General features: G+C 44.6%; 1 protein-coding gene across 2 annotated transcripts in view; it reads left to right on the forward strand.

Annotated features, from left to right (window-relative positions):
* The window catches only part of CABP1 (calcium binding protein 1), a 45,701-nt gene that overhangs the window by 16,883 nt on the left and 15,318 nt on the right, over positions 1-13,500 (forward strand). For both annotated transcript variants that reach the window (XM_073582762.1, XM_073582763.1), the window contains exon 2: positions 1,012-1,042. In XM_073582762.1, coding sequence (XP_073438863.1) covers positions 1,012-1,042 — 31 coding nt within the window. The remainder of the gene's footprint in view (positions 1-1,011; positions 1,043-13,500) is intronic.

Raw genomic sequence — 13,500 nt, forward strand, 5'->3', positions numbered from 1 at the left:
TCCATCTTCTTCCTTATTGTGTGACTGGACCCACCTTTCACACTGAAATGCTACCATATATCATGTAACCCTTCACCCATTGATCATCATGACCCTGGCAAAGAAGTTGGCGGAAATGATTAAGCACTGTAATCTGCATCTATTCTGTGGATGTATGCTTGATAGTGGACAGAAGAGACCATTGTTGTGAAAGAGCTTGGTACATGTGCAAAGTTAAACAGGTCAGACCGAAATGTCAAATGATGTTACTTCTATCTATATTCTGAATTATTGTCATAATTCTTGCCAATGAACTGTATACCAGTCTCCAGTGGCACTGGGATTTCTGAATTAGATGCCGTTTGTTATCAGCTGAGTATTATTTGTCATATTTATATAGGTCTACCATTGGGAAATACCTTATAAAATAAGTGTTCTATGTAATGATAATGTCATTATTAACATGGATCAATAAAATACTGGGCATTAGCATTGGAACATCCAATCTCATCTGTGCAATCTCAAACTAACGTATATTAATTAAAACAACTTTTATTTTTAAACTCTATTTACTATTGTCTATTTTGCAGAAGACATTTTATCCTCTACAACACTGGCCTTTTCAAAATGTTAATACCCTGAAACCAAGCAAATCTTCTTACTCTGATATCTTTTTTTGTTGACTTAGTAAAATAACATACTGTGACATATAAAATCCTTGTAGAGGAAGCTCAGGACATCAATGATAACTGTTCAAGAGATAATGTATTCAACATTTGATCAGGATAAGGTTGAAATCTTGATAGAAAAGCTTACTAATTGGTGATGAAGGAGGAAAACACAATATTATGACTTCCAGCAGCATTGACATACCCAGACGGCTGAGCATTCAAGGACCTTCCCTTTCATCCACTGGCTTCTGTGTAATTATTGTCCAGATTATTGTAGGGCAACCATTTAATCCTTTTCATTCACTGACTTCACTGCTCCCTTCTTTAGATCTAATCTTTGATTCAATATGTTCTCTTTTAGGACAGAGAACTACGTCCAGAAGAAATAGAAGGTAAGCCAAATGCAACGTTTAAAATGTAAAATGCAGAAAAAGTCAGGAGGAAAATGTTGGCTTTCTGTGACTGAGATGCGTACAAGTATATATAAATAGTGTGATGGATAATGGGAGATGGATCAATGTGGGAGATAAGCTGGGGTATATTGTAAGTGCTGGAGGAATAATAATGCTTAACACTGCGATTTCAGTATAGGGTTTCTGATTGTAGTGAGTGTGGTAGGTGTCCTAAAGCTAAGGAAGGTTACATATTGTAATAGCAGCGTAAAAATGCTGCCATAGTATAGGCAGCATCCAATAAAATGCATACACATATGATTAACCATAAGGCCACTGTAACACAGCGCGTTTTATCTTTTTATGGTGTTTTTGGTGCCTTTTTTTTGCAAAAAGCTGTGTCCAGATGATAGCTGTAATCTTTGCATCCATTAATCACAACTTTCTTTTTTAATGTGAAATGTGAAAAATGCTCCAAAAATACAGGCACTTAAAGGGAACCTGACAGGTGATACATGAAGCCCGATCTATGGGCAACTTGTATCATTCACTGGTTACAGGATTCTCTCCATATATATTGCTGCAGTGTGTCAGAGAAAAATCTTGTTTCAAAGCCGCCAGGGACCTTCTTGTCAAACTAGTCTAATGGTCTGCTATCCCTAAGTAATAGGTCTCTCCCTATAAACATGCCAGGGAGAAACCTGTCACTTCAGGCAGTGGGCGGGGAGAAGCCATTGGGGAGCGGCGTGTCTGGGTAGTCCCCTATGCTGCAGGTTCCTGGCGACTATTAATCCATACTTTTCTCTGAAACAACACAGCATTTCAGAGTTAAACATACATGATTGCAATCATGCAGTCAGCGTCTGATACATGCTGCCCCTGGATAGGGCAGCATGTATCAGTTGTCAAGTTCCCTTTAAATGAGTACTATTTCTTTTTTCTCCCCCCAAAAAACTTTGCAAAAATATGTCTCTGTGAAGGGAACCTAAGGGTATATTCTCACTGCTTTTACCAGTTGTGAAAGCATACACTTTCAAGAGGAAGATGCTTCAGAAATCAGTCCTTTCTTTCTATCTTTTCTCTGCATTTTGTAATCCTGAGTGACTTTTTTGTGTCATTTCTTGAAGCGCTACGTCAACATTTTTTCCCACCAACATTTTTGGTGGAAATTTTTCTGTGTTTTTTTGGATGTCTTTATTGACCTTTTCTGGACGCTATTTAAAATCCATTAAGCAATGCATAAACCTTTAGCAGTTTATGTACCAAAAACACTTAAGAAATACTTATAAAAGACACTTCGGTGTCTTCCTGCCATTTTGTTAGCCTTCTCATTGATTCCAATTTTGAGCGTTTTTTCCAACATTTTAAGTAGTGGAACAGCGCAAAAAAAAAAAAATGAAGAGGAAAAGCCTCTGATCATTTAAAATTTTGGTAACATAATATGAAAAAGATTTTGTGAGGTCGCACTCAGACATCTGTACAAACTGGTAAGAAATCGGACAGCAATCATGGACTTGCCGCAGGTCTCCCAACTTAAGCAGGACAGCTTGATATATTTCTATGAAGCTGTCATACTCAGATCGGGAGACTGGCGGCCACTCAGTGCATTACTGTCCAATCTGGGACCGATTTTTATGGATGTCAGAATGTATCCTAACAGTTGAAATAGTATGGTGGTTTCTCCAGTGAATTCTAAGCTACGTTCCTACATTGAGTATTAGTTCATTTATAATGTTGCAACATTTCTGCAGCTATTAGCTAAATTAATTTTTTTCCTGTGAAATATTATACATTTAACACAATCCTATGGGGGAAATCCACACATAAAATTGCTAACTTTTAAAGTTACTCGTTTACTTTACTCTTTAAAGAGAAATTGACATATTGCAGATTTGAAACACGCACTGAGCAAAATGAAAGCACATTGGGCATGAAAATTCTATAAATCCCATCTACTTTGCTTGAACTGTAAGAGATTGCACTTTTTACTCAGTGAAAATATGCAGCATTAAAAATTTGTAATGGTAACAGCCCAACACTTGTCCACTACTAGGATAACCCCTTCTTGATCAAAATATTTGGTGCCGATAAAATAATAAAGCAGTTAATCCTGAATGCTATATATGTCTTTTCAACTCTGCAAGCTTATATCTGGTAACCACCATTTTCAATCTCTGCTCTGAATCAGCTCTTGTGTATCTCCACTCCATTCAATGTCAGCAAACAGTTAATCCTGAATGCTATATATGTCTTTTCAACTGCAAGCTTATATCTGGTATATATTTATTTCAACTTACTCTGCTTGTCCCCTTTTATTCTGAGGTCAAGAAACTTTTCAAAGTGGTTTATGATGCATGTAGTCCTGGACATTGGTTTGTCTGATAATTACCTTTATTGTGCCCTTCTGTCTTAGTTTAGTTTGATTGATTAACGAGAAGAGAGAGAGAGAAAAAAAAATCTAAGCCTTAGATTCCTATATATTCAGACCTAGCTTGGGGAAGGCATTTATGCACAGTTAATCGAAGTACAGTTTATCAAAGTACGAGGCAGTTATAACATGGCAGTTAGACAGGGCAGGAGACAGGTAAGACCTTTATATACATCTACTCCCTGTACATTTGGATTACAACACATATTTACCATATGCATTTGTATAATTTATTTCCTGGCCGCTGCATTCACACACATCCACCGCCCTGGTATTAACTCTCTACACTCCACCCCTATCGGCCCCTCACTCCTTTCCTCTCCTATGTATAGCACTCACGCTCTTTTCACATTGTTAAATTGCACCAATCCATTCAGTCCCACCATCCAACATAAGAGACGCTCCCACAAATCACTTAACCATCTGTTCACTTTTTCTATCCACTTTCTCCTAGTCGCAGGAGACATCTCTCCCAACCCTGGTCCCCCATGTTATAGAAAGTCAATCCCCTCAACTGCTACACTCAGAAACCCCTCTAATCTTATTAATATTCCCTGCATGCCTTCTGTCTCATTTATTTGTGCCCTTTGGAATTCTCGCTCAGTGTGTAATTAACTCTCCTTCATCCATGACTTCTTCCTTTCAAAATCTCTTAACCTCCTGGCTCTTACTGAAACCTGGATCCAGCAGTCAGACACTACCGCTACTGCTGCTCTTTCATATGGGGGATTACACTTCTCTCATACCCCAAGATCAGAGAAAAGAGCAGGTGGAGGCGTTGGTCTGCTCCTATCACCAAAATGTACCTTTCAGGTTATCCCTCAAGTATCCTCGCTAGTCTTCCCTTCTTTTGAGGTCCATGCTGTCAGACTCTACGGCCCCTTCTCCATGCGAGTGGCAGTGGTGTATCGTCCTCCCGGCCCCACCCATCAGTTCCTGGATCATTTTGCCACTTGGCTTCCCCATTTTCTCTCCTGTGACATCCCTACCCTCATCATGGGCGATTTCAACATCCCCATTGCTCTTCCCCTCTCCCCATCTGCTACCTACCTTTCATCTCTAACCTCCTCTTTTGGCCTTTTGTAGCTTACTAATTCTCCAACGCATAAAGACGGAAACTCCCTCAACTTGGTCTTCTCCTGGCTTTGTGCAGTGGATGATTTTGCAAATTTCCCTCTCCCGCTCTCTGATCACAACCTTCTTTCATTCTCTATCAAGAACTGCCAGGCCGCTCAGGTCACCCCCACTGTCCATACTTATAGAAATATACAGGCCATTAACACCCGGAAACTTATGAAGAATTTGCAGTCTTCATTGGCCCCTATCTCCTCCCTCTCATGTTCTGATTCTACACTGAAGCATTACAATGAAACACTTCAAACTGCCCTAGATGAATTTGCAACTCCTATACATAGAACAACACGACAAAGACAGCAACAACCCTGGCACACCCTGCAAACACGTTTCCTGCAGCGGTGCTCCAGGTGTGCCGAGCGTCTATGGAGAAAATCCAATCTACACGAAGATTTCATCCATTATAAGTTTATGCTTAGAACATACAACACTGCCCTTCACCTCTCCAAACAAACCTATTTCAACACCCTCATCACCTCACTGTCCAATAACCCTAAACGTCTCTTTGACACTTTTCACTCCCTGCTCAACCCAAGAGTGCAGGCCCCAACCACGGAGCTTCGAGCTGACGACCTGGCCAATTACTTCAAAGAGAAAATTGACCATATCCGACAGGAAATTATCTCCCAATCACCTCATACCATGCACTGTCCTCCCTCCCCCACTGCATCTAGCTCACTCTCTGATTTTGAACCAGTCACAGAAGAAGAAGTAAGCAGGCTCCTTGCATCTTCTTGCCCAACCACTTGCACCAGTGACCCATTTCCATCACATCTGCTCCAGTCCCTTTCCCCTGCTGTCACCACTGACCTAACTACAATATTCAACCTCTCTCTCTATTCTGGTATCTTTCCCTCCTTATTTAAGCATGCCATCATACATCCATTACTTAAAAAACCATCCCTCGACCAAAACTGTGCCGCTAACTATAGACCGGTCTCTAATATTCCCTTCATCTCTAAACTCCTGGAACGCCTGGTGCACTCCCGTCTGATCCTCTATCTCTCTGATAACTCTCTTCTCGACCCTCTCCAATCCGGTTTCTGCTCTCTACACTCTACTGAAACTGCCCTCACTAAAGTCTCTAATGATCTGCTAATAGCTAAATCTAACGGTCACTATTCCATGCTAATTCTCTTGGATCTCTTTGCAGCGTTCGACACGGTGGATCATCAGCTTCTCCTCACTATGCCCTGCTCCATCGGCATCAAGGACACCGTTCTCTCCTGGTTTTCCTCCTATCTCTCTGACCGCTCCTTTACTGTATCTTTTGCAGGCTCCTACTCCTCTCATCTTCCTCTTACTGTTGTGGTTCCTCAAGGATCGGTTCTAGGCCCCCTCCTCTTCTTTTTGTATACTGCCCCTATTGGTCAAACAATCAGTACATTTGGTTTCCAATACTATCTCTATGCTGATGACACCCAATTATACGCTTCCTCTCCTGACATCACGCCTGCCTTTTTAGAAAACACCAGTGATTGTCTAAACGCTGTGTCTGACATCATGTCCTCACTATATCTGAAACTGAACCTGTCAAAGACTGAACTCCTTGTGTTTCCTCCCTCCACTAATGTACCTATACCCGACATTGTCATTTCTGTGTGTGGTTCCACTATTACTCCCCAGCAACATGCCCGCTGTCTTGGGGTCATACTTGACTCCGAGCTTTCATTCACCCCCCACATCCAATCACTGGCTCGCTCTTGTTATCTGCATCTCAAAAACATTTCTAGAATTCGACCTTTTCTTACCTTTGACTCCGCAAAAACTCTTACTGTTTCTCTTATTCATTCTCATCTGGACTATTGTAACTCACTTCTAATCGGTCTCCCTCTTACCAACCTTTCCCCCCTCCAATCTGTCTTGAATGCTGCAGCCAGGATCATATTCCTCGCCAATCGTTACACCGATGCCTCTACCTTGTGCCAGTCCTTACACTGGCTACCCATCCACTCCAGAATCCAGTACAAACTTATTACCCTCACCCACAAAGCACTCCATGGCTCAGCACCACCCTACATCTCCTCCCTTGTTTTAGTCTACCACCCTACCCGTGCCCTCCGTTCTGCTGATGACCTGAGGTTGGCATCCTCGATAATCAGAACCTCCCACTCCCATCTCCAAGACTATACACGTGCTGCGCCAATTCTTTGGAATGCACTTCCCAGGTCAATACGAGTAGTCCCCAATCCCTACAATTTTAAGCGTGCCCTGAAAACGCACTTATTCAGACTGGCATACCACCTCAACACATTAACCTAATCTATCCCTGTGTGGCACAGTCAAAAGTTTTACCATAACCAGGTTCTCCGTATCATGTTCCCACATGCTTTATGCATCTATTAGCCCTCTGTTTAGACCAGCCATAATGTTAAGTGTGTAACAGAACAGACACAATCAGGGCAATTGTTACTACACACCTTTCGTGTCTACCTTTTTTCCTCATAGATTGTAAGCTTGAGAGCAGGGCCCTCATTCCTCTTGGTATCTGTTATGATCTATGTGATTATTGTTATGCTGTAATGTCTATTGTCTGTACAAGTCCCGTCTGAAATGTAAAGTGCTGCGGAATATGTCGTCGCTGTAGAAATAAAGTTTATTATTATTATTATTATATACTACTCTCCCGTGCTGGCGCCGCTCCCGCTGTGCTGGCACTCTCGGTTCCAATCAGTGCCAGTGTCACTGTTCCCACCTTTGGAAGTTCGGGCTAGAGCTGATCTCGTCTTCCTCTTCTTGCTCAATTCGACAGGAGGTGGGAATAGCGACGTCAGCACTGATTGGGCACGGGCATCATGTGTCACAACTGCAGCACAGGACCCCCGGGAGATGGGTACGGTGGCAACACAGGAGGTGAGTATAAGCTTTATTATTTTATGGGGGCCAAGCGAGGGGTATGAGAAGAAGTGGACAACTTCTTTAATTCTAACAACCATTTCCAGTGTGTCTTTGTGTTTCAATGGTGGAAGGCTCGTTATTGGACTTGTAGGTATTGTGCCATTATGTTTAGTGCATTACCGAGCCATAAACTGATTATGACGCTTCTCGACTTCTGGCTCATGTAGAGGAGGAGATCAAAGCATAAAGCAGGCATAATTTCATTTGAACTAATGGCAGGAGTCGACAACTGCACCTTAATGTGATGCTGCGACCTGCCATCCCTGCCAGCGCTGGTAGAGTAGAGGTTAATAAACAAAACGCAATTTTGTAGGTGTTTAGAATAGAAATGCTATGTTAAATTATTGGATATCCTAGATGAGACTGTAGCAATATGGCTGTGGGGAAGGTGGTAAAGTGATAATATGTTAAAAAAACAACAAATGAATACAAAGGAATTAAATGTTAGACGAATACAATTAATAACATGATGACTGCCTCAGTTGGTTGAATGTAAACCTATCAACACTGATACTGATGTTAAATTGCAGGAATACCAGAGACAATATAAAGGAAATACAGTTTGTACAATATTTAAATTATATGGATGTGTGGCGCCCCTGAGGGTTCAGTCGCCACAGAGGTACTGCACCTCCTCCTGAGGTGTGGTATCCCACTATCCAGGTAAGGTGGAGACACCTGACTACACTCCAACACTCATATCCCACATGCACACCAGTAGTGTAGCAGAGCAACCTTGGTGGCTCCCTGCTTGGAACACGAAGAGTGCTGGGAGGTGGGTGGAGCTTAGACTGCACAAGAGAGCGGGAGAATATTAGGAAAAGGTCAGTCTGTGAGAGAAGATCCCCTGATAGGGATGGAGTGAAGGAAGTGCTGCAGCAGACTCCTGTGACCTGGAGCTGCTGGCACAGGAAAGAGCCATAGAAAGCCTGATTCTTCAGAAGGAAGATAGTTTAGTACGGAAGGTAAGGAGAAGAAGAGAACTAAGGACTAGGGTCAGAGCAGAGCCCTTCCTCAAGTTTGAAGCGCATGGCCGGGGCCCAGTCCCCGAGGTTGTATGGATACTGATGTTCCTGCAGCAGAAACCGGAGGAATAGAAGTCGTCACCACTTTATTCCCATCTAAGACTTGGGGGCACAACAGCAACGTGGGTGAGCCGGGACATGATAGCAAGGAGTCCCCGAAGCAGGCTACAGCTGTCTGCCGTACAAGTAGAGTTCTAAGTAACATCAAGAAGGAGGAACTTGAGTGTAATACGCAACTACAAGTACTTCAGATTAGGCGCTAGTGTGGAGATGTTCAGAGAAGGCACATGTTGGAGGAGTGCTGGAAAGGTGTGCTTTACCTAGCCTGGGAGTTGGCTGAGCCCCTGACCTGGAGGACACAGCACCGAAGCGGGCATCTGTGTGCACCAGACTGTGAGTAAAGCCTTGGAACTACATGCCCTTGCGTCCTCCACTTATTCTTGCGCCTTGCACCCGGCTCTGCTACATCTACTTCTTTACACCACCTCCTCACTTGCCAACCTCATCTACACTGCCCTGGGACTACAGCTCCACCTGTGGGGAGCTTCAACATCATTGCTGCACCACACCATCTGTCCCAGAGAAGCAACCCTGCAGCGCTGGTCAAACTGACCAGAAACCACAGGTGGCGTCATGAATCATCTTAACAACTTTATCCCCATCACTCTACCCCATTTACATTGACCGCCTGAGGCCACGGACCGGGTCACTGCCACTGTGACATCTCCCATTGAAATCAACGGGCCCGGCACCGAGTACCCCATGGCCTCTGGGGGGCGAGTCAATTTTGGCGTCACGAACAGGATGACGAAACCCGGTATCACCGGGTCCTGTGTGCTGAAGATTTATTGGACTTAAAATTGCTGAAAATGTGCAAAACAAACAAAATGATAGACTGTAAAATGGACTCTCAAAATGGCCGCCAGCGCGGTGAGGAAGGGCGTGACAACATGGGTGGCCCTAAGAAAAGAGCACAAACTGTCCTGGGCCTCCCCTGCCTGAACTTCTATGCAACAGCAACATGGCCCACCCACAGAGGGGTTCGTATACTGGCTTGGTATGAGGCAGAGGAAGAAGACGCCGCCCCAGGAAGGAGGAGCAAAGCCCTGTGGCGAGAAAGGAGCCCAGAGAGAAGCAAGAACGCCAGGACGCCATGATGGAAGAAGGACAGAGGCCTGAAGAGTGCGAGGAAGAGGAGCTTGCCTTCCCCAGCGCAGTAGTCGAAGGCTCCGGCCCTGCTTCTGTGATGGACCGTCAGCAGCTGGAGGAAGAAATCGCCATGCTGAACCACAGTCTGCAGCTGAAGCAGGAAGCGCTGTGGACCTTGGACCGGCAGCGCACCCAGGAGGGGCCTGCAGAAACAGTACCTCCACCACCGGTACCCGCCGCGGCTGAACCAGTTTTCCCCCAGGCAGCAGCGGTGAAACCCGCGGCCGCTGCTATGCCATCGGCAGCGTCTGTCACCACTTCCACACTGCTGCCGCCACTGGGCGCTTCCTGCCAGGAGGAGTTACCTGAGGACCCGAGAGCTGAATGTGAAGCAGGAAACGTGTTCCCTCCTGGACCTGGCGCGGCCACGCAGGTCCCACCGGAGGCCTCAGCAGACCCTGAATCAGCACCCGCTCCACTCCAGTCGCCGCCCGCTGACCAGGCAGCTCCAGCCACCACCGCTGCCACCGGCTGCCATCCAGTGCCTGTACCGGAGCCGGAACACCATCAGGAAGCGTCAGGTATGATCGCCGCCCCTGCAGCTGGGGAGACCTCTGAGTTCCCGTCCACTCCAATGTCCGGGCAGGTTGTGCTGGACCTAGTCTGGGACCGGGATACTAGTCTCTGGGGGGAAACACCCGAAACCCCTGGCAGTGGTGCCCCTGTCCGCTGTGGGCAGAGGCCGGTCCCAAGAGGAGGAGGAAGAGCCTTACTACCAGCAGACTATTCGCCAGCTGGCAGCAGAGCAGTGGGAGCAACGGAGACTAGCAGTGCTGGGCCCTGACCTCGACAGGAAGCAAAAAGCCTGCGCCGGACACTATGGTCCCCGGGACTCAGCAGGATAGGGTCAGGTCCTGAACTTTAATTTGGAAAGGGGGTTTGGTTTCATCTCGGACCCTCTCCGACCTCTTCGTCAGTCGCAGGGATGTAGAGTCCCACCTCCGGAGGGGACACCCCGCTCGTGATCTATACCTGGGAGATTACGTCACCTTCACCCGTCACGAGGGGCTACGCGGCTGGTATGCTCTGAATGTGCGCCGCATCCCGGAGGAGTTCATAGCGGCATACAAAAAGGACAAGGCTTATGTTCCACCGACAGAGGCAGTTCCCACTGTGGTATTTGTACCCACCAAGGCCAAGCAGGCCACATCTACGGAAGTGAAGCACCCCCTGGTACAAGTTGCTATGCCGGCTGTGCCACAGGCAGCAGTTCCACCAGCTGTCAGACCAAAAACCAGGGCAGCAGAGATACCACCTAAAGCTGCTGTGCTACCCTCGCAGGCAGCTACTGCTCAAAGACCAGCTGCCACCCCATCTGCACGGGCAGCCACCAATCTAACTCCTTGGGAGGAAGAGTACCTGCAATTCGTCAATCCGCCAGGAGATGGACACCCAGACAGTCTTCCCTGGAAGCAGAAGAAGAAGCCCGCTTCCACCACCCCAGGAGGAGAAAAGCATTGAAAATGATTGCAACTAACTGAACTGTTACCCAGGAGGGTATGGGCACTGTTGTGCCCTCATTGTTTTCTGTTTTCTCATTATTTTTCCAGTTTATCTGTGTGGCGCTAATTAAAATATGGATATCTTATAGCCTACATATTGTAATATATTGTTTATATGCTTTGATATAGTGTGGTCATTAGACCAAGGATGGAAAGTATTGCAAATATGAAATATGGTTGTTTGAATCCAAACACTATATTGCAATATACTATGGTGTAATATCATTAATGCTGAACTTTGATACTGAGCCACAAAGCGTTTGCTCTGTGTCAGTACCGGAAGACAAGGAATTGTTCTGTGGTCTTTGAAGCTCTGTGTTTCAAAGATTCATTATCCTGATTTGCACACAAGTGACCCCTGTTGACAAACAGTGATAGATACTGAATACGTTCACTTGGGGGGTGGTTGATGGGAAGGAACTTTCCAACTAATTCTGTGTGGTGTATTCTTTACACATGTGCTAGGAAAGTTACAAAGACAATAGGAATAACAACTGTATAGATAATGAATATTTATGCTGCTTGAACAAGGAAGTATTGTGCTCAATAATAGTATGATTCTCAATTGACAAGAGAGACCAAAATGTGATGGTCTCATGTAGCAAGGATCATGCATGACATCCATAATCGAGGACCGATTGTGATACATATCTGACATGTATGCGTGTGTGTCTGGGTTACAATAGGTATCCAGTTTTCAGAATAGGTGATTATGGAAGTCATGCTGCCCATATGTTACCATCTTAGAGCGTTATGCTATGAGCATGAAGAGTTAACTTTGTAACAAGCAACATATGTTGAACTTTGAACAGTGATAGACAACTTTGACAAGTTAACCAGAGGCAAACAGATCCTGGGTTATAATCAGTAGCAAAACATTGTGCTATTGTTAAGAGACATGCTAATGGTTGGTGCAAACAAACTAAGATTGTAGTAGCCAACCTCATCTACACTGCCCTGGGACTACAGCTCCACCTGTGGGGAGCTTCAACATCATTGCTGCACCACACCATCTGTCCCAGAGAAGCAACCCTGCAGCGCTGGTCAAACTGACCAGAAACCACAGGTGGCGTCACGAATCATCTCAACAACTTTATCCCCATCACTCTACCCCATTTACATTGACCGCTTGAGGCCACGGACCGGGTCACTGCTACTGTGACATCTCCCATTGAAATCAACGGGCCCGGCACCGAGTACCCCACGGCCTCTGGGGGCGAGTCAGATGCAAATGGAGTATGTATATGTTGTATATTACACTTTTCTTCAATTATGTTTTAAAAAATAAAAACTTTTTTTATTAATCTGCTCATAGCTTAATATTAATCCATAAGCTAAATATAATCAGAAAAAGTAATGATGTGAGGAAATATTAATTATGTATATTACATTATAACAGCAAACATTTGATATCATATTGTATGAGAATAATATTCCGAATTAAAGTTTCCGTCTTTGTTAACTAGGACTGATATAAAAGCTGCAAATTTTTTGGAGGACATTCAATGCAAATTTTTAATACACAAAGTATAGTAACACAGTTGCTATCAAAGTCTAAAAAATAATTTCAGACATACTAAACAAAGCAATTTAGGGTCCTCAGTGTGCTTAGCTATGTATCTCAAGCAAGCAGGATCTATGACCTGCAGGTACTACAACAGGCACTGTAGTCGTGCTGCATTAAATTACACCTTCAGAAATCTTTTTGTTATGGAGACATATAGAAGTTAATCTCTGCAAACCATGGTTGATTTTTCCTACAAAAATTGTTGTACTCCACCCATTTTTGGCTCAAGCATTCTTCCTCTGTCACTTATTTTGCATCTGCCAATCTTAAAAGTCAGCCCTAATGCTGAGCTGCTGTCAGTCAGTGCCGGGGGTGCAGTTACAGCAGCCACTCTCTATACACAGAGCAGTGACTGAACCGGAGCCATCCCCGTGACTAAAACCAAACACCGCTGAGAGGAATAAAATTAATTTACTCCAGGCAGCGGGGCGCTAAATGCGGGCACTGGGCAGGTTCAGAATGCTATTAACCTGCATATTATCCCATATCTTCAGGTTATAGCAGTTTATAACATGACAGGTTCCAACACTCTTTGAAAACTTTTGACATATCTGATGTATTAACTGGTAGGGATCCAGTTGCTGAAACCCCTACCAATTGCTAAAAAGATAGGGCCGAAGTGCTCATTAGTGGGCTGTTTTCTCTGGTACTGAAGACACTTTCATAGATCTCTTATTTTTTGTTACACATCTGTC

Source organism: Dendrobates tinctorius, unplaced genomic scaffold, assembly GCF_039654945.1.
Source record: "Dendrobates tinctorius isolate UK_male_01 unplaced genomic scaffold, ASM3965494v1 ptg000073l, whole genome shotgun sequence".
In the NCBI taxonomy this organism is placed as follows: Eukaryota; Metazoa; Chordata; class Amphibia; order Anura; family Dendrobatidae; genus Dendrobates; species Dendrobates tinctorius.